This window comes from Nycticebus coucang, chromosome 5 (genome assembly GCF_027406575.1).
Source record: "Nycticebus coucang isolate mNycCou1 chromosome 5, mNycCou1.pri, whole genome shotgun sequence".
NCBI lineage: Eukaryota > Metazoa > Chordata > Mammalia > Primates > Lorisidae > Nycticebus > Nycticebus coucang.
In genome coordinates, this window is record NC_069784.1 from 27,881,320 (window position 1) to 27,906,362 (window position 25,043).

Below are 25,043 nucleotides of genomic sequence, written 5' to 3' on the forward strand. Positions count from 1 at the left end.
TCTCATATATATCAGCAGAAGTGGGAAGTGTGTGGGGGACTTTATAAGGCTTGGCAGACTCTCAAGTCCCTGCGATACGCTGCTTGGGAACGAAGCACGTTCCTCATGTCACTGGGCCAAGTGTGCACGGTGGCGCTTCCGTGCTCTCCGTGAGGAGAGAAAACCAACTCCCACGGCCTTCACTGCTGGGTTTCTTTTCAGGAGCGCAGGTGAACCTGCGGAGTCTCTGCAGAAGGTCCTGCTTCATCTTTTAGAAGGAGAACCATTGCAGGAGGCTAGTTCTTTATGTCCTCTTTTCTCTCATTCTTTCCCGTTAGCCTTCCAGAACTGCTTTCAGTTATCCTCTACATCAGAATGTTTGTCTTTTGTTTCCTTCCACGGTTGGTCCATAGGCATGGTAAGAGCCACATCACTAGCAATTAGAAATCAGAATATGATGGGGACAAGGAGGGAATCAACTTGATGCCAGGCTGTCCCCAGAACCCCAGGGTATCATTCCTGGGGGCCTCGGACGCCATTTTCATCTTCCGAGGGGCAAGGAGGAGCAGGAGGGTATGTTGGTAAGCGAAGATGTCTGTTCTCAAGGACTCCCTAGTCACCATGTATGTTGGGGGATAACCACATCTGTTGTTTTGGTTTTGGTTTTTGAGACAGAGTTTCACTTGGTAGAGTGCGTGCTGTCACAGCTCACAGCAACTTCAAACTCCTGGGCTCAAGCAATCCTCTTGCCTGAGCCTCCCAAGTAGCTGGGACTCCAGACCCCACTACAAAGCCTTGATGTTTTTAGAGACGAGGACCAGCTCTAGCTCATGTTAGTGTGGAATTCCTGAGCTCGAGTGATCTGCCCACCCTTCCCGGGGTGCTGGGATTACAGGCGTGAACCGCCTTGCCCGGCCAGGAAGAACCATCCTCGATGCTCCAGCAGAAATTCCTGGCAGTTTTCTCATTTTACCCCCTTGTTATCTTCTTCATTTTTGCTTCTGAGTTCTGCCCTTTACATGAATCTCTATTAAACAAAAGAATGATTTTACCACCTGGATGTCACTGCCTGCTTGTGTTAGAGTAAAGGGCCCACAACTGCACAGTATTTCAAGCATGTTTGAATACTTATACTTTGCAAATACCCTGATTTCCTTGAAATGCCATCTTCCTTTCTTTTTTGTTCATGAGAGATAGCAGAGGATACTACATACGGGCTCACATTGTAGAGCTACACTTTAGAATTGAAACTTGGCTTTGACATCTACCTAGCTGTGTGACCTTGAACACGTTATTTAACTTCTCTGTTTGTCAATCAATTACTTAGTAAAACAAGAATAACACAAATACTTCAAAGGGTTATTGTGAGGATTAAATGAGCTAATTCACAAGCACATAGCAGTGCTTGAAACCTCATAAGTACTCAATAAATATTAGCTTTTATTATTAATTCTCTGCTTAATTAACACTAATTTATTAAACTCCATTTTAAATATCACCATCTCTGTGAAGCTTTCCACAATTACCCGAGGCAGAACTAATCCCTTTCACTCCTGTTTTCCCAGAGCATTTTGTACATATTTGATTGAACTGTAAATAATTTTTAACATGTGTCTTTCTCCCTTGCTAGACTATGAGCTCCATAAGGACAGAGTTCTTTCTTTTTAAAATTCATGTTGTATTTCTATCACAATTCCTGGGCTGCAGTGAGTGCATGAAAAATATATGTTAGTGCTACGTCTCCATCGAGATTGTGAAAGTCTCTGAGCCTTTGGTGAAGCCTTGTATGTCTTTGGAATCTCCCACAGTCCTTAGCACACTGCTGGTCACATAGGAAATACTCAATAAATACTTGCTGAGCGACCGATATTGACACTGCCTACCTCTGAAGCAACAGACCATTAAATCATATCCGAGGCATTTGAAAGGAGAAAAGAACAAAAGATGAGATCTATTGCACATGGCTTGCTTAGAAATAATGTTGTCACATTCATAACCAGGGAAAATAGGGCAGATTAGAAATTTGAATGCATGACCGAAAACTTGTTCAGACAAGAGGGGCTTAGTTAACTTTGTGGACACTGGGGTTCTTTCTACAGCAGATGGGGAATAATATACTGTGGAAGCTGAGAGGATAAACAAACCGGTGTCATGGCGTTTAAACTATTGAACAGAGAAATCTATAAAGAGGCCAGCAGAGAGGAGGGAAGAAACAAGCTAAAATAAACAGATGGGTGGACAGAGAAAATATTAAGCACGAAAACAGATAACCCAGGCCCTCCAGGAAAAGAAGAAGCAGAAAAAATGGTATGTCAAGAACAGAAGAAACACTGTAGGGAAAACACAGAAGTAATAGTGAAGCAGCTGAGGGAAGGACGTGGTGTGCCTGGGTCTGTGCGATGGGGAAAAACAAGGAAAGGCCAGAGGCGAAGTCTAATGCACACACAGAGAGAAAAATGATTCTTAAAGGGGACGTGGCTGTTAATTTCAATGGGGACTGAATGGCCACACAGCCATGCCACCCAGATGGGATCTGAAATAATGGACAGGAGGGCATGGAGTTGTATGAAAATAACAATGACCGTAGCTCCCTACATTTGAATAGAACTGTGCTGTGTACCATAATTTCACACACGCTCTTTCATCTACAACAATGGAGTTGAGGCCTTCTGACATTATCCCGTTTTATTCTCCCTCCTGCCAATCCCTTGCCTGGACTGTAGTAATACAATAGCCTTCCAACTGGTCTCCTTGTTTCTGTCCTTGTCCCTCTAGGATTATTGCATCCACTCTGTGGTCAGAAAGATCCTTTGTAAAAATAACTCAAACCCCACCAGTCTCCTTTGTAAAAGCCTCTCTGGTTTCCTGCCCAGGGCTTTCCCATTTCAGGGTCTCTGCACTCTCTGTTCCTTCTGCACAGAATGTTTTTCCTCCAGATAGCTACATCATTCATTCCCTCACTTTTACCCAAATGCCATTCGTCATCCAGACGTTCCCTGACCAACCTCTCCAGCAATTTCTGTTCTGATCCTGCTTTATTTTCCTCATTATACTTATCAACATGTGACACATTATGTATCCACTTGTTTATTGTTATTGTTTCGCCCTCCTAAAATGTGAACACCTTGAGCTCTGGGACTTGGTCCTGGAACACAGGGCTAGTGCCTTCATGATTATTCGGATAAATGAAGAAACGTGTAATATACATATAGAGATAAATATCACACAGTTGTTGCCAGCTAGAGGTTGTGATCTCATTGATTACACATGGATGACCAAGTGTAACAATATGAACAATGCAAAGTGCTCTGGCCTCCTGGACCACTTGTTCATTTTTTAGTTTCTTTCCTTTTGGGCGTTTTCTGCCCATCATCATTCTTTCTTGGTTATTCTCTTTTGTATTTGATCAGTTGCTCGCATTTGTTCCCTCAGAACTCCCTACTTTCTCACAGGGTAACACATTAAGTACAAAACAAGGAAAAGATGTGTGGGGCTTCTATCCTGTGTCTGGGGCATGCTGGGCATTGAAATGCCAGTTCGTCCCCCTTCATATCCTCCAGCACAGCCCACAAATCCTTTGTGTTTATCAATTTCACTGTAATCAAATCTAAATATTTTATCCCCCATCAGTGAAACCCCTCAAACCTAAAAACACTAAGAACAAACCCCAATTCCTTACCTTTTATTTTCTTTATCCCCTTGGAAAGAAAAAAAAATATAAACATTAATTTCTTACTATCCCTATCCTCCAGAGTAAGGAGAATCACTAATCTTGGAGGAGAAATTAACTCAACCTTATCAGTATCATCCTCTCCATCACCATGGCCACTCACCGAACTCAGGACCACCTTCTGGCTCAGGAGGAGTATTCCCCACTCCCCTTACCCTTCTGATCCCTACCTTGTTTATAAGGCTCTTTAAATATCACTTCCTCAGAGAGGCCTTCCCTGGCCCCTTCAATCTAAATTAGGTCTCACTATGATAGAGATCCCATACATCCAGCATTATTTATTTATTTATTTTGAGACAGAGTGTCACTTTGATGCCTTGAATAGTTCACAGCAACCTCAAATGCTTAGGCTCAAGTGAGCCTCCTGCCTCAGCCTCCCAAGTAGCAGGGACGACAGGTGCCTGCCACATACCCCCAACTCCACACACACACACACACACACACACGCACACACACACACACACACACAAGTTTTCCTATTTTTAGTAGAGACGGTCTCAGTTTTGCTCTTGTGCAGACTGGTCTCCAACTCTTCAGATCAAGCAATCCACCCACCTCAGAGTCCCAGAGTGCTAGGATTATAGGCGTGAGCCACGGTACCTGGCCCCCTGTATTTTTTCTGTATAGTGCATATCACAAAGATAATTTTATGTTGCTAGCATGGTTGTTTGTTTAACATCTATCTGTCTCTCTGTCCTGCATGCTTTATGTTTGTTGTCTTACAGATACCCAGTTCCTAGTGTGCTGTTTATCTCATGGTAGGTATGTAATACAGACTTCCTAGAAAATACAAGGCTTTCTTCACAATTTCCAACTTGGTTAGCCTCCAAAGCTTTATGTATTCCTAGTTGATTCTGAGTTCACTTTACTGGACAAAATGGAACTGGATGCTCACCTTAACATGTTATCCCCCTTTATAGCTCATAGCGGGTCACGTTTATTCAGGACACAATGGGTATAAACACTAAGCTAAAAATCACTTCCTACGTCATATAAATGCCTCTGAGGCAGATACTTTTATTCTTTCCATTTCACAGAGTAATCAACCGAGGCAAGTTCATGCAGCTGCTAAATGGAAGTGGTGTAGCTGAAACCTAGGCAGTGTGACAGACTAATTACAGGCTTAATTCAGGAAAATATTCTAAAATAAATGGAAACTGCTGAAATCTTACAAGCTTTGCTTTGTATGTTAATGAAGGAAATTGCTTTTTAAGAATTTCTTTGTTTGCTTTCTTTAAATATGGCTGCTTACTGACATGACACTGGGAAGCCAAATTCAGTTTCATGAGCCATCCTACCTCTTATGCAAGAAATGTAATGTCTGTGTTCCATCCTCTCCTTACATACCAAGGTGTAGTTTCCTTAATCATGTTTTTTTCTGGCAATTTCAGCGATTCTCTCAGCATATAAACATACTCAAACCTAAATGATTCCCATATAAACAAAACAAACTTTTCTGAAAGGGGTGTCCAACCTTTTTTCTTTTCTGGGGCACATTGGAAAAAGAAGAGCTGTCTTGGGCCACACAGTAAATACACGTACACTGATGAAAGCGGCTGAACAACAGCTCTAGGTAAAGCATTGTAGAGAGCGAGATGAGATGAGCAGTCCTGTGTGATAACAAACGTAATCCCTCATTTTCCTAAGGAGATGATTGGATTTATAAACAATAACACTGTTTCCCTCTCCCCAAACTCCATTATCAGCCACTATTATGCTTCCTGACAGAAATCCCAACTGGTAGAATGAGTCTGGAAAGCCTGGGGAAGGCCAAGTTAGTGAAAAAACCCACTGGACACTGGAAAAATCTACACAACTGTCCCGTAAAGTGTCAGCTCTGTTGTGGTCTAAGATGCTGGTAGGATGGTATCTACAACGTCTTGAAGCCAATGTAACTTGTCATACCAAGGATACTTCATGCCGGTAACCTCCAAAGTGTTATAACTTAGGAGAGGAATGTAAACCTGTACTATTTTTAGTAGAACTATTTATCTCTCCTTGATATTTTCTTTTTTTTTTTTTTAAGTCATATACATATAGATCATGAGTACATTTATGCATATGTGGGGTACAATGTGTTGATTTTTTTATACAATCTGAAGTGCTTACATCAAACCAATCAATGTAGTTTTTGCTTCCTTTACTTGATTATTGTGTTAAGACATTTATGTGCTACACTTCAAGTCTCCTTGATATTTTCAAATATGTTTACCTCTTTCCGGACTTTCACATTTCTTTGGCTTATTTAACTCTTCTGAGTTTGTTAATTTTTTGGATTAATGATCTACCAGCTTTAGTTGAACCAGTAGATTTTTTTGTTCGTTTGTTTGTTTTGTTTTGGTTATACCTCCAGTTTATTAGTTCATTTTTATACTTCTTTTATTTCAGGTATAAATAGTATCTTTCTTTTGAAATTTTGGCACATAAGGAAAAAAAACCTAGAGATAGAGAACTTTAATCAAATTAGTTAAGAAGAGAGACATCCCTGAGAATTTTCACTTAACCCCAAATCATACATGAATCATCTTGGGGGAAAGGCTGGTGAAGGCCTTCTTATTCCCATCATTGTTCAGCAGGAGCACACAGATAATTTAACAGGAACAGCTCAAGGGACTATTTGGGGTTATTATGCTGTTAAAAGTCCTAAGTGTTCATTTTATTTGGAATTACGACCTTGAAGTGCTGGTAGATTTTGTGGTCAGCCACTTCCATTTTTCCTTTCAGAACTCTATGTTGCTGAAATTTTGCAACATCAAGTCTAAACTCCATTGCTTTTAGCATGAGGTACATTATTTTTTTCCTCTTAGGCAAATGGAATTTTTAAGGGCTCCAACTGACGAGTAAAGATAAATTTCAGCAAGGTTTACTTGAGAGCATCTAGAGCAAGCTTTTTGGCTGATGCTTCAAACAGAAAATGGAGATGTGGGAGTAGATTGTCAGTGAATAGAGGAAGAAGAAATTTCAGAAACTGTGAACCACATATCACTGAAGGGGATTTCAGAGAATGTCATCCAACACCTGCTCCCTCTTTTTTATTTTCCATTAGTACTTTTAACATGATTCCATGTTAAAGGATGGGAGGAGAAAGGTGAGTGGGCTATAAAGGGTGGCCCAAGGGATCCTGGTGGTGATGGACACGTGAACCTATGTGTGTGACATAATTGCACAGAACTAAATACAGACAGACAGACAGACCCACACAGTAGAAGGAAAACTGGAGAAATGAGAATAGGATGGGTAGATTGCATCAGTGTCAGTATCCGGGTTGTGACACTACACTGTAGTTTCACAACATTTTGCCATTGGGGAAACAGGCCAAAGGGTACACAAGACTTCTCTGTATTATTTCTTACAAGTGCATGTGAATCTACATTTCTTTCTTTTTTTTTATATATTTTTGGAGACAGAGTCTCACTATGCCACCCTGGGTAGAGTGCTGTGGTGTCACAGCTCACAGCAACCTCAAACTCTTGGGCTTAAGTGTGAATCTACATTTCTTTTAAAATAAAAAGTTTCAGGAAAAAAATAAAAACAAGAAAGGTAATATCATCTTAATAGCAATTTTTGTTATTTCCCAGGAAATAATCTTCTGACACCCAAATAAATGAATGTACAGGTTTTCTAGAGGTCAGACTAAAGAAAGTTATTCCAAAATGTAAGATACCCTATTGATACAGATGCTTGTTGCATGTTGATGATTTAGTTGGGTTGCATGACTAATATGAGACTTCTTGGAGTTAACAGTGGATTAAAATAATTTTTCAGTGACTGTAAGATGACAAAAAAATTCATGTTAATATCTTCTGACATATTAAGTATATAAAAAACCTTCTGTGACATGCATGTCCTACAGTGTTCTAAAAAGTATACAGTATATAAATAGAACTATAAAATAAACAAAAGATAGTATTATATAATTTAAATATATTTTTCACCATAGGCAGAATTTTTAAAACTTTCAGTATATTTTTAAAAACATAATCTGTGACACATTTCAACAGTAAATAAACATTTAAACTATAATTAAATAGTAAAATAGACATATATTTGAATTAATGTTTACCTTGATGGTAGGAATAGGCTTTTGGGGGATATAACAGTTTCTCTCAAGTGGAGAAAAAGCAGCATTTTGTTCTTTCAGTCTAATCTTGTTCTCTGCGATGATTTTCTTGCGCTGCTCAAGATAAGGTCCAAAACTTGGTAGTTTCTAAAAGCAAAACACACAAATGGGAAAGTGTGTTAATTCATGCAAGAGAAAACTGGGAGGACTCAAACATAAATATTACCAACAAATGAATGTGTGCCCCGAGGTGGTCCTGTATATTGTCACAAAGTGTTCACTCATTCTGGCAGTGCTAGTCTAGGTAGTATAACCCATTCAGTGTCAAAAGAACACAAGAGCACAACCCTTTTAGCAAATACGTATGTATTAGATATGCAACCGTTAATTAAAATACATTTCTAAATAGAATAAAGTTCACAATGGCAAACCAAATCCCTTCTCTTAAAACAATAGCCATTAGTTAAGCCATTTGTTTGGTTTGTATAGACAGAAGGTGAAACCTATTGATGTTTTTTTTTCCCCTTCATCAGGTTTTTAGCATGATATAGACACAGTTGTAGTCCCTGACAAATGCTTTTGTCAATAGCAAAGGTTCTTTTCCAAAGTTCTAATCTGTATCTCTATTTTATTGTGTTCGAATTCTTACTACAACTATTTAAAGACTGTAACTAATGTTGATTGCAACTTACTGGAACAGATGAAAAGCAAAATGGTAAAATATTGATTTTTCTGTACAGAAAATAAATTTTATTTTGCATGAAGGAGGCAAAAATAGAAATGAAAAGCGGAGGAAGGATCACAGTGCTGAAACTCCATCAGTATTCAAAGATCACATCATGAAGGTTTAAATCTCAAGGTTATTCAATTGTACTTACAAAGTTCATTTAGAAAGATACCTGGGCGTCATGGAAAATGCTAAGTGGTTTCAAGTTAACATGAAAATGCCCTCAAATACCATTCATTATCTCACAATTATTTCCTCTTCACTCTGTCCTTCCCATCTTCTATAACCTTTGATCTTCACTTTCACTGGCACCCACTTCTGGTGATAGGCACCACTGAATTCCAAACGTTTTATGTCAAACTGTAACCTGGAATTGTTAAGTCTCTTTCATAAGACTGCAAAAACACCCTCTCTCCCTCCCTGAAGAATAAAAGCCCATTCATTTAGCTGAATCTAGGTTTGGAAAACTACAAGCACTACAAGGTCATCCTGATCTCTGACCTAGCAAGTACTTCCATGAGAAATCACATTTGTTTTAAAACACTGGCCTCCACTTGGCACGTTGCATAATGCCCCAGGAAAATGAGTTCTCTGGTCCTCTAGAGAGCTCAGTAGAGTCGGTAAACTAAACTTAAACCATGTTCCAATTAAGCCAAACTGAAAACTGCAACTATAAATTTATATTAGCAAAGAACATATTTATGTGGAAATATCTAAGATTGTTACTTCCATTATCAATTCACTATAATTATGTCGACAAGTCAAGTAAATGGAAACAATGTTATGAACGTCAAATTAATTTATATACAATTAGATTACAACTATACTTCATGGCTACATCTTAATGCTCTCCTAAATTATGGCATTTAATGGTTGCAGTACTATTTAATGATGTGATGGAGGGAGAGAATATTGCCCATTGTATTTTTTTTTTTTCTTTTTTTTTTATTGTTGGGGATTCATTGAGGGTACAATAAGCCAGTTACACTGATTGCAATTGTTAGGTAAAGTCCCTCTTGCAATCATGTCTTGCCCCCATAAAGTGTGACACACACTAAGGCCCCACCCCACTCCCTCCCTCTCTCTTTCTGCTTCCCCCCCCCATAACCTTAATTGTCATTAATTGTCCTCATATCAAGATTGAGTACATAGGATTCATGCTTCTCCATTCTTGTGATGCTTTACTAAGAATAATGTCTTCCACTTCCATCCAGGTTAATACGAAGGATGTAAAGTCTCCATTTTTTTTAATGGCTGAATAGTATTCCATGGTATACATATACCACAGCTTGTTAATCCATTCCTGGGTTGGTGGGCATTTAGGCTGTTTCCACATTTTGGCGATTGTAAATTGAGCTGCAATAAACAGTCTAGTACAAGTGTCCTTATGATAAAAGGATTTTTTTCCTTCTGGGTAGATGCCCAGTAATGGGATTGCAGGATCGAATGGGAGGTCTAGGTTGAGTGCTTTGAGGTTTCTCCATACTTCCTTCCAGAAAGGTTGTACTAGTTTGCAGTCCCACCAGCATTGCCCATTGTATTTTACCACAAAACAAGTGATGTTGGCTTGTTAAAAGCATGAAATAAGAATGTGAAACAAATCCTCAATACTGATCACAGATGTAAGCCCCTCAATGTAGAAAAGATAATGCTTGTTTGAATCGTTCTCTAATGAAATGACTTTTCCTGGGGCAGATGAGGTGCTAAGGATTGTACTTGGTATAAAGTGGTGAACAATGCATGTCCCCATGACATAAATCTAGTCAGAATGTCACTCTCTTCCACACTTCTCTTATTTATCAAAGGTACCTCAATCCTAATCTAACATACTTGACGATTATCAAGATGGGTGAAGTGTTGCATACATGGCCTCTGGTTCTAGCAGACCCTTCCTATCAGGAAACTCCAGGAGAATCTGAACCATCACGCTGGTCCCCTGATTGGGTTGCAGTTTACTCAACACTATCAAATTTCACCTAAGAGTTTTATAAAGGCTCCTCAAAGGTAACCATTCCTGGAACTTTTAATCTATTTTTCTTTGAAACACAGATCAAGGGAGAGGGCTTTTTCTTCTTAGATTGTTGTTAATCTGAATGGAGAGGATGTAGCAAAATTTAAAGCATCTAATGATTTCAAATTGTTCCAACAGTGGTAGTAATAATAGTAATAATAATGATCATATTTGAAAAACCCTGGATACTGAGTGAAATACAGCCTGAACATCTAATAGCCTAATATTTTCTGTAATTTTTTTGTCATGGTTGATCACGATTACCATATATAAAATTATATTATTCAGCCTTTCCATGGGTAACAATGCTATGGATCTCATGTGCTCATCTTTTATAATCAATCCTAAGGAAAAGTTCTCAACGTATTATAAAGATTCCCATAGAAATTTCTTTATTCATTGATTAGTAGAATCAATGGACTAAAAAGAAAACGTACCAAATTTTTCTTTCAACTGAAAGTACACACACAGAAATCACAAGGGGCTGCTTCCTTAACCTTCCATTAGTCATCTTCAAATCAAAATGGGTTCATTTGTGTATAATTCCTCAGTGCTATGAGAAGATCCCAGAGGCTAACGTATAGTACCAGCCTTCAAAATTTCAAGGCGGCCCTAGGTCTTTTGCTTTTCTAATTAATATGACTATTTAAATATTTTCTTTTTAGTTTTTCTTTTTTGTTTTGTATTGTTTTCAACTTTTGTTTCTTTTTCTTAAATTTTAGACTATTAGGGGGTACATGTGTTCTATTTACATACTTTGTTTTTTATACAGATTGAATCAAGGTTGTACGTATGTTCCCCCACCCAGACAGTGTGCACCATAGCCAATAGGGGTGAATTTGCCCCCCCGTCCCCTCCCCCCCAGCTCAATTTCATTGATCTTTACTTCTATGTGGGCACTTAAGTGTAGATCAATTAGATTCAACCTGGTATTGAATATGAAAAATTTAAGTATTTTTTAAAATTATATTTTATGCATTAAAGGGATGCTAGGATATTAGGGTATTGCACATTTTAAAAGTTAAGTATTCTGAAAATATAAAAAATATCAGTTCTCACCTGCACCAGAGGGTAACCTTTCTACATACTAAATTTAGGCATATATTTGTGTTCTGATCTTGTCTAAAGAAAGGAAAGGAAAGAAAAAGGAAAAAGAACTAAAAGAAAGCTAATGAAGAGTGAAGAGGAACGCACACTTGGCCCCTGTGTACGTGTGCATGCGTGCAATCAGGGATGATTAATAAAGCATTTAGTTCAGATCTCTGCCTGAACATATAGTTAATTGATTTCCTATTGCAGGAGGAGAAGCAGCGGGACCTGACAGAGCCAGCAGCAGGAGCTTTTCCTCTTCATTCATTATTTTCTTACAGAAAAAGTTGTAGCCTGCGGTAACTCAAAGCAAGAGGTTTGGAGCGTCATGCTATATTTCTTAAACAAAGGAAAAGTTCTTCAGGACTATCAAAAGCTGCTTTGTAACTGATGAACTGAACAAAGCTCAGAAATGGTGTGATTTTTGTTTCAATAGTTTCTCCAGGGATTCATCATTGATGAATTTGTTCTCAGCAGAAAAGCTAAATCCTACTCATTTAAAGATAACAGTATCTCACACTAAAACTGTCTCTATCTAGATATAAAAGGCATTACATTGCCGATAGAAAAGTGACAACATAATGAATCAACAATGATACCTTAAGCCAGCAAAGCTTTAAGGTAAAGAAGTCTATTTGGATTATAATTTATTCATGGATCAATCTAAAGGTAATTGAGCACATTATGAAGTAGAAAAGGGTTCTTGTTTCTAATAGAAGCAGGCGCTCGTATATTCCAGTTTAAATTGCATAATTTTTATGAGAATGGCTGCAAGTTGGCTAGTAGCTCCAGTCTGTAGTGCTGTAATGGATCAACTCTATTTTCGTAATCATACTCTCTTATCTGATTAGAAATAATAACAGCAAGTAAAGTAATTACTTTGATATCTACATGGCAATACGTGAAAAAATAAAATGACTTCAGGTTTGTACTGAGTGATATGGCAGTATCATGTATATAACTTAAAATTTGTCTATGTCCTTTATGTGTATTTGTGTGTGTACCCTGACAGACTAAAGGAGAAGTTAATCAGTCGGAAGGTTGATTTTTTTTTTAAAGACAAGTTCATGTACGAAATAGTTATACTATTTACTAGTTTTTTGATATTGATTTAGCAAATACAATATGGAATGAGTACTCTGGGCCAGGAACTATGGTATGATAACTTTAAAGGTGAAACAAATGCATATACTACAAATACAGTTATTGTTTTTATTTTATGTGTCCATCGCTAGTCATTAAAGGTTAGTGTCAGATTGCATAATATGTCAAGGGTAGCGTAGGTTTGGTGCCCGTAGTTCAGTGGTCAGGGCACTGGCCAGATACACTGAGGCAGGTGGGTTTGAACCTGGCCTGGGCCTGCTAATCAACAATGACATCTGCAACCAAAAATTAGCTGGGCATTGTGGCGGGTGCCTGTAGTCCCAGCCACTTGGGAGGCTGAGGCAAGAGAATCACTTAAGCCCAAGAGTTTGAGGTTGCTGTGAGCTATGACACCACAGCACTCTACCAATGCAACATAGTCAGACTCTGTCTCAAAAAAAAAGCAATGATAGTTCAAATTTCATAGTGAAAATAGAAAGTCATCATTTGCATAGTAATTAGGGCAATGATTTTGAAGCCAAATTTGCATTATAGTTATAGTTTTTTTACTCATTAGCTGTGTTACTATGAGCCAATTACTTGACTATTCTGCTTCTAATTTTCCTTATCAATGAAACAAGAATGACAGTATCAAAATCACAATGTTGGTTTAAGCATTAAATGGAATAATGTTTGTAAAATGCATGCCTGCCAATTTATTCCCATAAGCCTTTAGCTGCTTATATTGCATTGCGCGCTGTGCTATTTCCATGTTTGCTCAGGCATCCCCTCTGCCAGGAATGCCCCTTCCTTGGTACATGACACTGTGGCTTTTTAGTTTCAGCTCAGCCTTCAAAGCATCTAAGTAATCTCCTTTACTGACTGATTCCTTTCCCTGCCCAGTGATCTAGAATACCCTGGGAGTGCGTTAATCTTTGCGTCTAATACATTCCTTTATCACTCCTAGTCCCTTCCAGTTGAACTGAGATCCTAGAAAGTTAGTTTTTAAGCCAGCACATAATTGGTTCTCAGCATATTTTAAAAACCTTAATGAATGAATGAATATGTTGCATATATTTTAAAATCTTACCAGTTGTTTAAAATGTCAAATACCCCCAAACAATTACTTTCAGAAGGAAATTAAAGTATATGAATAGTTGTTTAAATATTTAAAATTACATAAATCGAAAAATATCCTACATGTATCATTCATAAATTGAAAAAAAACAGTACATAGCTGGACACTTGAAACGTATATATAAAAGACAGTCAGTGACCTTAAAGACCTGTAGTTAATAGCAATTGCAATGCTCTGTGACAAAGGCTGTCATAGAGGTGACACAGGATCTTATATGAGCAGTGACAATGCGTCCCTAACCCAGGCTGAGGGGTCAGAGATTTTCTAGAAGAGGTGACATCTGAGCTAAATTCTGAAGGATAAAATAAAGGTAGGATGGCAGGTAGTACAGATAGAGGCATGAAGGTTAGGAAAGGGGAAGGAAATTCTCCAGGTGGGAGAAGCACCAGAGGGAGAAGGGTGACACTTTGGAAAAGGAACTGGGGAGCAGGCAGACTGCTCGCCTTTTGCTCTGCCTTTAGTAAGACACACGAGGGTGAGGCACTAACTCTGTGACACGTAAGTGGAGCTTATGAAGTGATGATGTCAAAAAGCCTATTAGGAGTAATGCTAATTATGAGAAGAAAACTGAACACTCGTGGAGTCCCAGTGAAGGATGAAAGAAGTAAGATTTGCTTTTTGTCAAGTGCAGGTGCTGGGGCCTAGGGCCATAGAGATGAATGGGAGGTGGTTCCTTCTGAAAGCAGTTTATAGCCTGGGAGAAAGACTCATATTCAAAGGAACTGGGATGAGAAAATTATTATTTTAATATTGAAATAGTATTTAATTGACTTAAATTTCTCTAAAGAAACAAAATGTCATTGTTTAAAGCAGTAATTTCTGAAGCTATGCTTCTAGATTGGGATTTGGGGAATGTAGTCTTGACAGCATGAGAAACAGAAACAGAGAGATGGTCCAGCCACTATGCATGGAGAAAGGGAACAAATTCTGAAGCAGAGACGGAGAACAGAGAAGGGAAAAGAAAGAGCAAGAAGAGAGGACGACAGAGAAGGGACAGAGCCCATGGCATGATGGCTGAACAACCTTTACAAAGAGGGAGAGCCAATATTTAATTCCAAGATATTTTCATTGCTGTAATCTAAATCCTACCCCAGGACATCTATTTAATAACATCTGTTACACACTTACATCCCTTGGTGACAAATGCAGAAGTAAATCAGGGGAAAAGGGTTGAGTTTAATAGTTGGGTTGAGACATGGCTGAAAAGATAGAAACCAATGGGAAGTAAGATTTGGGGGGAGATTCAGAATGAAATGAAAACAGAAATTTATAGATACAATCTACCTAGAGAATATCATCCTAGGGATTTTGTAGCAATCTCCAGGAGGACGGGACTTGGGGAACGCAGCTGAAATCTGGGTTATATAGAAATGTGAGAAGTAGAAGATGACATGCTCACGTAGTCTGACAGAACCCAGACCCAATCAGCAATTAATGCTAACTACGAGATTAAGAAAGGCTTTATACATAACTCTGAAGGATGAATTTAAACTATGATGGAAGATCCAAATGGGTGAAATAGTGCATAGTACTAGGAAGAGAAATAAGGGAATGAAATGAGGAAACTATAGGGCGAACTCACCCGTAAGTGGCTGAAATACACTAAGTGACTAGGAAACAGTAGAAAAGATAGCAAGGAAATCTATAGAGCTCTGAATTCTTGGCAAAGCTTTGAATTCTTGGCAAAGCAGTTGGGATTTTACTCTTTAGGGTGTAGGGAAATGCTAGATATTTGAAAATTTGTGACCAGATCCTTGTATGACCTTCCTTCTGCAACCACAAAAGTCTTAAATATAAGGTACAAAATCATACAACTTCTAGAAGAAAATGTAGGAAAACTCTTCCACCTTTTTGTTCTATCTAGACCATCAACAGATTGGCTGATGCCTGCCCACACTGGTGAGGGTGGATCTTCTGTACTCAGTCTACTGATTCAAAATCTAATCTCTTCTGGAGCTTAGAAGAGCTCTCTGAGGATCCTTTAGCACAGTTATATTGACATATAAAATTAACAATCACACCATGAAACATTTTTTCCCTCTAATAAGATATTAAAAAATAAAGATAATCCTATTGGTTATCTGGTTCACTTTCCTAATACTAGCAACAGAATCCCATCTCTAATATCTAGATTATTCTCTTCTTTCTGCCACAGCCATCATCTAGTAATCCACCTTTCCTTCTGCCACCACAATATCTTTTATCCTTCTAAACTCATTTTTGTGAATGGTAAGAGATATGGATCCTGTTTCTTTCTCCTGCATGTGGCTATGCAGTTCTCCAGCATCATTTATTGAATAGAGCTTCTTTTCCCCAGGGTATATTGTGATCTGCTTTTTCAAAGGTAAGTTGGCTAAATGCGAATGGTTTTACATCTGGGTTCTTTGTTCTGGTCCACTGGTCTATGTCTTTGTTTTTGTACCAATACCACATTGTTTTGTTTACTACATCCTTGTAGTATAGTTTGAAGTCTGGTAATGTGATGTCCCCTGATTTGTTTCTTTTATTTAAGATTACTTTGGCTATTTCAGCTCTTTTATGACTTTAAATTAAACATAGAATTATTTTTTCTAAATCTATAAAATATGATGTTGGTATATATTTGAAGGTAATTGCATTGAATATATGAATCACTTTGGGTAGTGCAGACACTTTAACAATGTTGATTCTATTAATTCATGAGCATGATATGTTTTCCAGTTGTCTGTATAATTTGTGATTTTTTTTTCTTTTCTTTCTTTCTTTTTTCCTTTTCTCTTTCTTTCTTTCTTTCTTTTTTTTTCGAGACACAGTCTCACTCTGTTGTTTTGGTGTCATCATAACTCATAGCAACCTCAAACTCTTGGGCTCAAGTGCTCCTCGTACCTCAGCTTCCTGAATATCTTGGACTGCCTGCCACAATCCCCAGCTAATTTTTCTATTTTTACTAGAGGTGGGGTCTCACCCTTGCTCAGGCTGGTCTTGAACTCCTGAGCTCAAGCCATTTGCCTGTCTAGGTCTCCCAGAGTGCTAGGATGATAGGCATGAACCATTTCTTTCCTCAGTTTTTCATAGTTCTCTCTGTGCAGACTTTTCACCTCTTTGGTTAAGCATATTTCTAGGTATCTTATTTTCTTTGTAGCTATTGTTTATGGTATTGAGTCTTTGATGTGACTTTCAGCTTGACTGTTATTGGCATATAGACCTGATACTGATTTCTGTACATTGATTTTGTAACCTGAGACTTTGTTGAATTTATTTATCAATTCCAGGAATCTCCTGGTGGAGTCTATGGGATTTTGTGGATATAAGATTATATCATCAGCAAAAAGTGTTAGCTTGACTCCTCTTTCCCAATTTGGATACCCTTTATTTCTTTCTCTTGCCTGATTGCTCTGGCTAGGACTTCTAGCACTATGTTAACTTGAAGTAGTGACAATGGGCACCCTTGCCTTCCTTCTTCCAGTTCTTAGGGGAAATGCTTTCAACTTTTCCCCATTTAGTAGGATGTTTGCTGTGAATTTTTCATATATATAGCTTTTGTAATCCTGAAATATGTTCCTTCTATGCCTGGTTTGTTGAGGGTTTTTAATCATAAAGTGATGCTGGATTTTGTTGATTTTTTTTTTTTTTTTTTTGTAGAGACAGAGTCTCACCCTATCTCCCTCAGTAGAGTGCCATGGCGTCACACAGCTCACAGCAACCTCCAACTCCTGGGCTTAAGCAATTCTCTTGCCTCAGCCTCCTGAGTAGCTGGGACTACAGGTGCCTGCCACAGCGCCCAGCTATTTTTCGGTTGCAGTTTGGCCGGGGCCGGGTTTGAACCCGCCACCCTTGGTATATGGGGCCGGCGCCTTACCGACTGAGCCACAGGCACCGCCCGGATTTTGTTGATTTTTTAATGCGTCTATTAGATAAATATTTGGTCTTCATTTTTGTTTCTGTTTATGTGGTGAATCACATTTATTGATTTATGTAAATTGAAGCATCATTGTCACCCTGTCATCTTGGGATGAAGTCCACTTGGTCATGGTGGATTATTTTTTTGATATGATGTTGAATTAGGTTTGCTACATTTTATTGAAAATTTTTGCATCTATAATCATAAGGAATATCAGTCTATAGTTTCCTTCTCTAGATATTGGCCTATGCAAAGAATTTATGACTAAGACCCCAAGGGTAACTATGGCAACAACAACAAAAAATAAATGGGACTTGATTAAATTAAAAAGCTTCTGCACAACTAAGAAAATAATCAACACAAGTAGACAACCTATAGAATGGGAGAAATATTCATAAACTATACATCCAATAGGGGCCAATAACCAGAATTTATAAAGAACTCAAGCAAATCAGTAAGAAAAAAAGAAAAGGCCTCATTAAAAAGTGGACAAAAGACATGAACAGGAAGTTTTCAAAAGACGATACACAAATGGCCAATAAACATGAAAAAATGCTCAATGTCACTAGTCATCAAACAAATACAAATAAAAACCATGATAAGATATCACCTTACCCCCAGTTAGAATGGCTTTTATCAAAAAGTCCAAAACAACGAAAGCCGCTGTGGACACAGAGAGAAAGGAATGGTTATACACTGTTGGTGAGGCTTCAAATGAGTCAATCCCTATGGAAAAAAGTATGGAGATTCTTCAAAGAACTAAAAGTAGACCTATCATTTGACCCAACAATGCCACTACTGGGTATTTACTCAAAGGAAAATAAGTCATTTCATCAAAAAGACACCTGAACTCAAATGTTTACTGCAGCACAGTTCACAATTGCAAAGATATGGAATCAACTCAAGTACTCATTGATTCCTGACTGGACTAACAAAATTTGTATATATGTATATGTACAACATGGGATACTACTCAGCCATTAAAAGGATAAATTTATGACTTTTGCAACAATTTGCTTGGAACTGGAAATTATTATCCTAAACAATGTATCTAATGAATGGGGGGAAAAAGCACCACATATACTTGTGGTTAAATTGGAACTAATCAATGAACATACATGTGAATAGAGGAAAGTATTTTAAAACTCAGTGGAAATCCAGCAGAGGGGAGGGTAAGGAAAGATTGGACAAAGATCTCCCTAATAGGTACAAATGAACACAATTTGGGTAATAGGCACACTAATATCCCTGACTCAAGTATTTAAAAGTGATCCACAAAATCAAAAACATTTGTACCCCTGTAATATTTTCTTTTGGCTTTTAAAATAACTCTATTTTTGCACTTACAAATATTAATGCAAATGTTTTACCAGACCATAAATGTAATTTTGATGTACTTTTACACTTATTAACTGCTTAGTTATTACAGGAAAATTAATCATAAGGAATTTTTTCTGTTAATTTTTTTTATTTCGGACTAGTATGAGGGTACCTATGATTAGGTTACATCGTTTGCATTTGTTAGGTATCATCTAACCTATAGTTGAGTACCCCTGTAACATTAATATTTTGAAGTAAAAGAAAAGATGGAGGAAGGGTGAGTTAGCTCTCTCTTCTGGAGCCGGAGCTGAGAAATGCATCTTCTGCTCTTGGACATCAGAGCTCTGGGTGCTTGGGCCTTCAACTTCAGACATAGAGTCACACTATTGGCTCCCCTGGTTTTTGGGCCTTCAGACTCAGACTGAATTACACTACAAGCGTTCCTGGTTCTCCAGCCTCCAGAAGGCATTTTCTTAACCTCCATAACCAAGTGAGTCAATTCTAAATTCCCTCTTATGTATCTGTATATAACCTCTTAGTTCTGTTTCTCTGGAGAACACTAATTAATACGCCTAGTATTTAGGGAAAGAGAGAAGCAATCCTGACTACATATAGGCCTGCCAAGGATCCAACATTGATCTTCCATCCCACTGCCTGCTGACTGCTACATCCCTATTACCAGAGTCACTCCTACCCTAAAACCACTATACGTTCTAGTGCTTCCTGGAAGACCTCCATCTCTTCCTCTTTGCTGGCCATCTTTCTGCAAAGGATCCTTCCTTTCTCACCATCCCCTGCTCAATCAGAACCTTCAACTACTTTCACAATTACAGAGGAACTTGTGTTAACTGGGAACTGCATAGGCTAATAGCCGCCAAAGAATTACTTCACAGGCAAAATGAACATAAAACGGTGTTGGTGGAGAACCTGCGAAGAGTGAAGTAGATCTAGTTTTCTTTTCCCTTGCACTCTTGAGGATCCTTGCTTGTATTTTGTAGTGATGATGGAATGGGGAAGGAGATGTAGATAAAATCAGCTGCCTCAACAGCAGCTGGGGAGGTGATTATAAGTCCTGAGAAGGAAGGAACTGCATCATCACCATCCCCATCATCATGGACATCAGAACCTTCATCCAGCACTGCTGTACACCAGACCTTCCACAAAGTACGAGTACATTACTCTTCTTCACTGCAACCCATCGAGTGGGTCCTGTATCCATTTATAGAAGACAAAACTGAGGTTAAAGGCTAAGCAACTTGTTCCAATTCTCACCATTGATAAATGGCACAGTCAGACTCCAAATCCCATTCTGCCAGAGGCAACACCCTGAACTCTACTGTCACTTATATTTCTTTGTAGTCCTCACAAAGCTTTTTACAAGGTGAGTATGTCATGCTTTTTTACTGATATAAAGCAACATACTACATACATACATACTCCTTTCCTTGAAATCTGTGCATCCTGTTTTTCACATCTCCACTGTGAAGGGAAAAATGTTTCACACAGTAGAAACCATTACAAAGAAATGCTGAACACATACCAAGCAAAATATCTGAATTAGTTCAGTCCTGTTTATTACTGGCCTCAAATTTAATGAGCTCAAGTTAATACAGGTGAAAGGCCAGGGTGTTACATGCAGCAGTTAATGAAATACCATAGAGCTGCTGAGAAAATGATTATCAGCCAAATGTGAATTTAATATACTTCATCTTCAAGAAGTAATGCCCCATGGGAGGCAACTTGCTAAGGGAGGCGATGTGGCATACTGGAAACAGGACTCACTTGACAGTGAGGAGATGGGGCTATGACTGCAGCCTACCAGCTAGTGTGTGACCTATCACCTATGACCTATGACCAGGATTTTCTTTGTATCTCAGTTTTCTCATCTGTAGTGTAGGGGGATTGGATTAGATGATCTATGAGGTCCCTTCCAGTGAGGGAAACAGTAACAGTTAGTTTTGTTTTCAAATTATTAGCAATCCTTAGAGTTTATGCCCAAGTGGCATCACATCGTCTCTAAAGAAAATATTTAATTGAGTCATAAACTCTAACTCTTTCTCTCCTACTTAACTATAGAACATTCTGAGTCTATTTCAGCTCTAAAAGATGGACATCATGGATAGTGTTTATCGAATTTCCAAGACTGAAGGAGTTCATGAACTGTTTTAGGCTTCATTAGTAAAAGGTACAACCAAAGATATCATAGATATTTTATTTTATTTTTAAATAATGACATGCGTATAGATAATCAATAGAAATAATACTTTTTAATGAAAGGTATTATGAAGCTATATGGATTTGGAAATTCATACAGATCATAACACTACACTGTAATTATGTTTAGAAAGTTTGACATCTATTTACAAACTCACCTGAGACACATTTTACAGAAAAATCAGTCAGACAAATATCAGAAGTCAACATAAGTGATAACAGTCCTGAAATTACCAAGGAAGTAAGAATAAGAGATATATACACTGGTGCTCACATTTGGCATATATTGGAGCTTTAGGGCGTTGGAGGAAAATAGAACCTTGTATCGCTGCAGTGCAATATGCAGAATGATCACTGATTTTAGCATCTTAGGATACAGAGACTAACTGAATGACTGGGACAGGTCACTTGCCCTCTGTGAGTCTCAGTTTTCATCTGTGTAAAACAAAAACGACAATGATCACCTTGCCTATTTGCTGTTCACAACAGCTGTTTAAAACAGAAAAAAGTTGATAGATTATTAAAATACAGTTTTTACCATGTTGAAGACTGTAGAGCAATGTAGAAGCAAAGTATTATAGAATTGACATTCTATGTAAAGAAGAAGTGAGTATTCTAAATGATCAAAGTGTCACAAAATATTAACAATACATAAAGGAAGAGTTTCTGAGTTATAATCTTTCCAAGGCCTTAGGAGAACTTGGATGAAATAATTTGCTTTTGAAATCCACTTTCAAAATCAAAGCACTACTGCTTTCATGGCTAAATGTTGCATAGAATGTCAAGGGCAAAAACCAATGAGGGAAAATTGAATAAAAATTACTTTACACAATGGGATGGGAGCAAAAGAGAACAGAAAAATAAGGCGATGAAGAAAATGGGACTGCTATAAATACATTAAAAAAAGAGAACAGGATTCAGGTGATATTTGGAGCAAGAGCAGGTTAATCAATTTTTTCTATATTTATTCAATACGATGCTTACTTTCATCCTACACAGAAACACCTGGATGATGGATTTAAGTCTTTTTACCTGAAAGTGTAGCGCAGGACATAAAATATTACATTTTGATCCAGTCTAAAACAGTTCAGGACAGATTGGAATAAAATGATAATCATTTCAAAAGTCAATTTTTAGTGTTTCTATGCTAAGCAGTAGATTTCTATTAGAAAATAAAAGAAAGTACAAGTTTTTTTTTAGTTGAAAGAATTTTCTAATTAGTCATCATATGAACAAAATATTTAACATGGGAAAAATACTTCTATGTGTTTGACAGAGTTCTCCATAAATAATAGCTGTACATGCAGATTTAGAAACACTAACAAATATTTGTGAATCAGACTTCATCTAAACCCAAATCGCTCGACCCTAAGTGGGTGCCTCTTCTTCTAATTGACTGGCCATGTTCTTACTAAGCTTTTTGGCTGCTATTTCACCCAACAATACTGTAAGGTTTTTGGTGTTTTGGGAAAAGGTACTGGGGGAAAGATCTAATAAACCACATCCTCAGGAAAGGTTCACTCCTTCAGAAATATTTAATATTTGCTATTCGTCTAGCACTTTGTATGTGCCAGGCATTGCAGATGCAATAGAGATCAAAACAAGTATGACCCCTGTCCTCAGAGAATTTGTAGTAGCGTTTAGTGCAACAGGATTAAACATAAACAAATAATCAGATAAACACACATGCCATTTATTAAAATTTTCTATGATAGATACCTATCTGATTATTTGTTTAAGGTATAGTTCTATCCCTTTGTTGCACTCACCAGGCAAAATCTTAGGTCTTATCAAACCCAATTATTCTGTTACTCCACAGCCACACTTGAGAAACTGACTATGGCTGGAGGATGTGACAGCTCCTCCTTCAAGGGCACAATCTTTGCAAATGGACACTCTGGACTGCCCTGTAAGCCAAGCTCTGTTGCTGGTGTTAATCTTCAGGTTTCTTACTCTGTCTACAAAGTGGTGTTTTCATATCTCCTCTCTTCTAAATCTAAGATGCCACTCCTCTGCATTCTCAGTTAATGATCCTCCCTTACAATGTTGGTTAAAAATACCGATGTCATTTCCCTATGCGAAATTCTATCAGCCCCACTCCTCTGTACCCTCAACTCTCTTTTTTTTTTCTTCCCCTATGAAGGGATGTACCCTAGGTCCTTTTAAAGTATCCACTCATGGGCTATATCTCACAGACCTCGGATTATCTAAAGGAATTTGCTCTGTAATTTCCATCTTTAACCACCTGTAATTTACCCTCATCTTTGGATTATTTTCATTAGTGCACATATGCTTTAGTCTCTCCCAATCTAAAAACAAGGCATAACAAAACAACTCTCGTGACCCCACACAACCGTTTTCAGGGATCCCTTACCTACTTTTCTTTAAACTTCTTTCAGCATTGTTAATAAGTGTCCTCATACCCTCACCTTCCATTTTTTCCTGAATGTATTCTTTTTGGGAATTTGTCCTCCATTCCAAACAACTGAAATGCTCCGTAATGTAGCCAACAAGTTTTACTCTGCAAATCCTACGGTCACATTTTTGTGCTCATTTGATTTCATCTCCCACCATCAACCTAACTGACCCCCCTCTTACTTCTCAAACCACTAACCTACTTTTCCTCCTACATCACTTCTGAGTGTCTCCTTGGCTGGGTAATCTTTCCCTGTGAAATCTCCCAGGCTCAGTCCTAATGCTCTTTCCCTCTGTTGACATACTTTTTTCAAGTGATTTACTCCACTCAGTAGCTTTAAATCGCATTTATACTTATGGTTCTTAAATTTACAGCTCCTGCTCTCTCTTATATACTGAACTCCAGACTCACATAACCAGCAATTTAATTAACATATTTAATTAAATGTTAAAAAGTGATCTTCAACTTAACATGCCTTGCACAGATTCTTTGCCGTTTCACTCCAAATATGTCTTCCTCTGATCTTTGTCATGCAAGTTAATGGAACAACGGCTGACCTCTTTACTAAGGTAAAAAATCCAGAATTATTCTGGATTCTTTTTTTGTTTCTCTTATCTTTCCCTCTAGATCCAACCCAGCAGCAAATCTTCTGGGTTCTGACCCCAACACACATCTCTCATTTACACTTTCTCACCAGCTCCCTAGATGAGCCGCCATTGTCTGTCATGTGGGATAGTGCCATCGCTTCCTGACCAATCTGCCTACTTTCTCTACTGCCTTGTTATAATGTATTCTCCACATAGTAGCCAAAACTATTGTCTTAAATAGGAATTAGGATGTGTCATTCCTCACCTTAAAATCCCCCAGTGATTTCATTGTATGTAGAATAAAATCTAAAAGTGTCACCATGACTCTGGCCTTATCTGGGCCCTGCCTACATCTTCAGCTTTATTTACCATTCTCCTCTTTACTCATGGCACTCTAACCATGCTGTTCTTCCTGGTTTCCTCAAGAAAGATCTTATGTTGTCATATGGCCTCAGGGCTGCCACATTTGCTGTTCTTTTTGTCTGATCTTTGCCTGGCTGGATCCCTTCCCATGTTTTAAGAGTCAGATAAAATGACACTTACAGAGGCACTCTCTGACCATATAGTCCAAAGTGGGCCCTTCAAATCACACTCTTCATCTCTCTTTAAAAAATATTCACATCGTTTATTCACTTATTTTGTATCTCTATTTCCCTATGGGGTATGAACTACCAGAGTAGGATGTTCATCTGCTTTGTTTACTGATGTATCCCCAGAACCTTGAAGAATTCCTGGCCCACTATATAGTCTCAAGGGAATGAAATAGACTGGGTAGCTATATACTTAATAACAGTGCTGTCTTTGAACTT

At 38.1% G+C, this 25,043-nt stretch overlaps 1 protein-coding gene across 3 annotated transcripts in view; it reads right to left on the bottom strand.

Moving 5' to 3' along the window:
* DPYD (dihydropyrimidine dehydrogenase) overlaps window positions 1-25,043 on the bottom strand; it is an 883,000-nt gene that overhangs the window by 11,972 nt on the left and 845,985 nt on the right. For all 3 annotated transcript variants that reach the window (XM_053591597.1, XM_053591598.1, XM_053591599.1), the window contains one exon: window positions 7,773-7,916. In XM_053591597.1, the coding sequence (XP_053447572.1) occupies window positions 7,773-7,916 (144 nt within the window). The remainder of the gene's footprint in view (window positions 1-7,772; window positions 7,917-25,043) is intronic.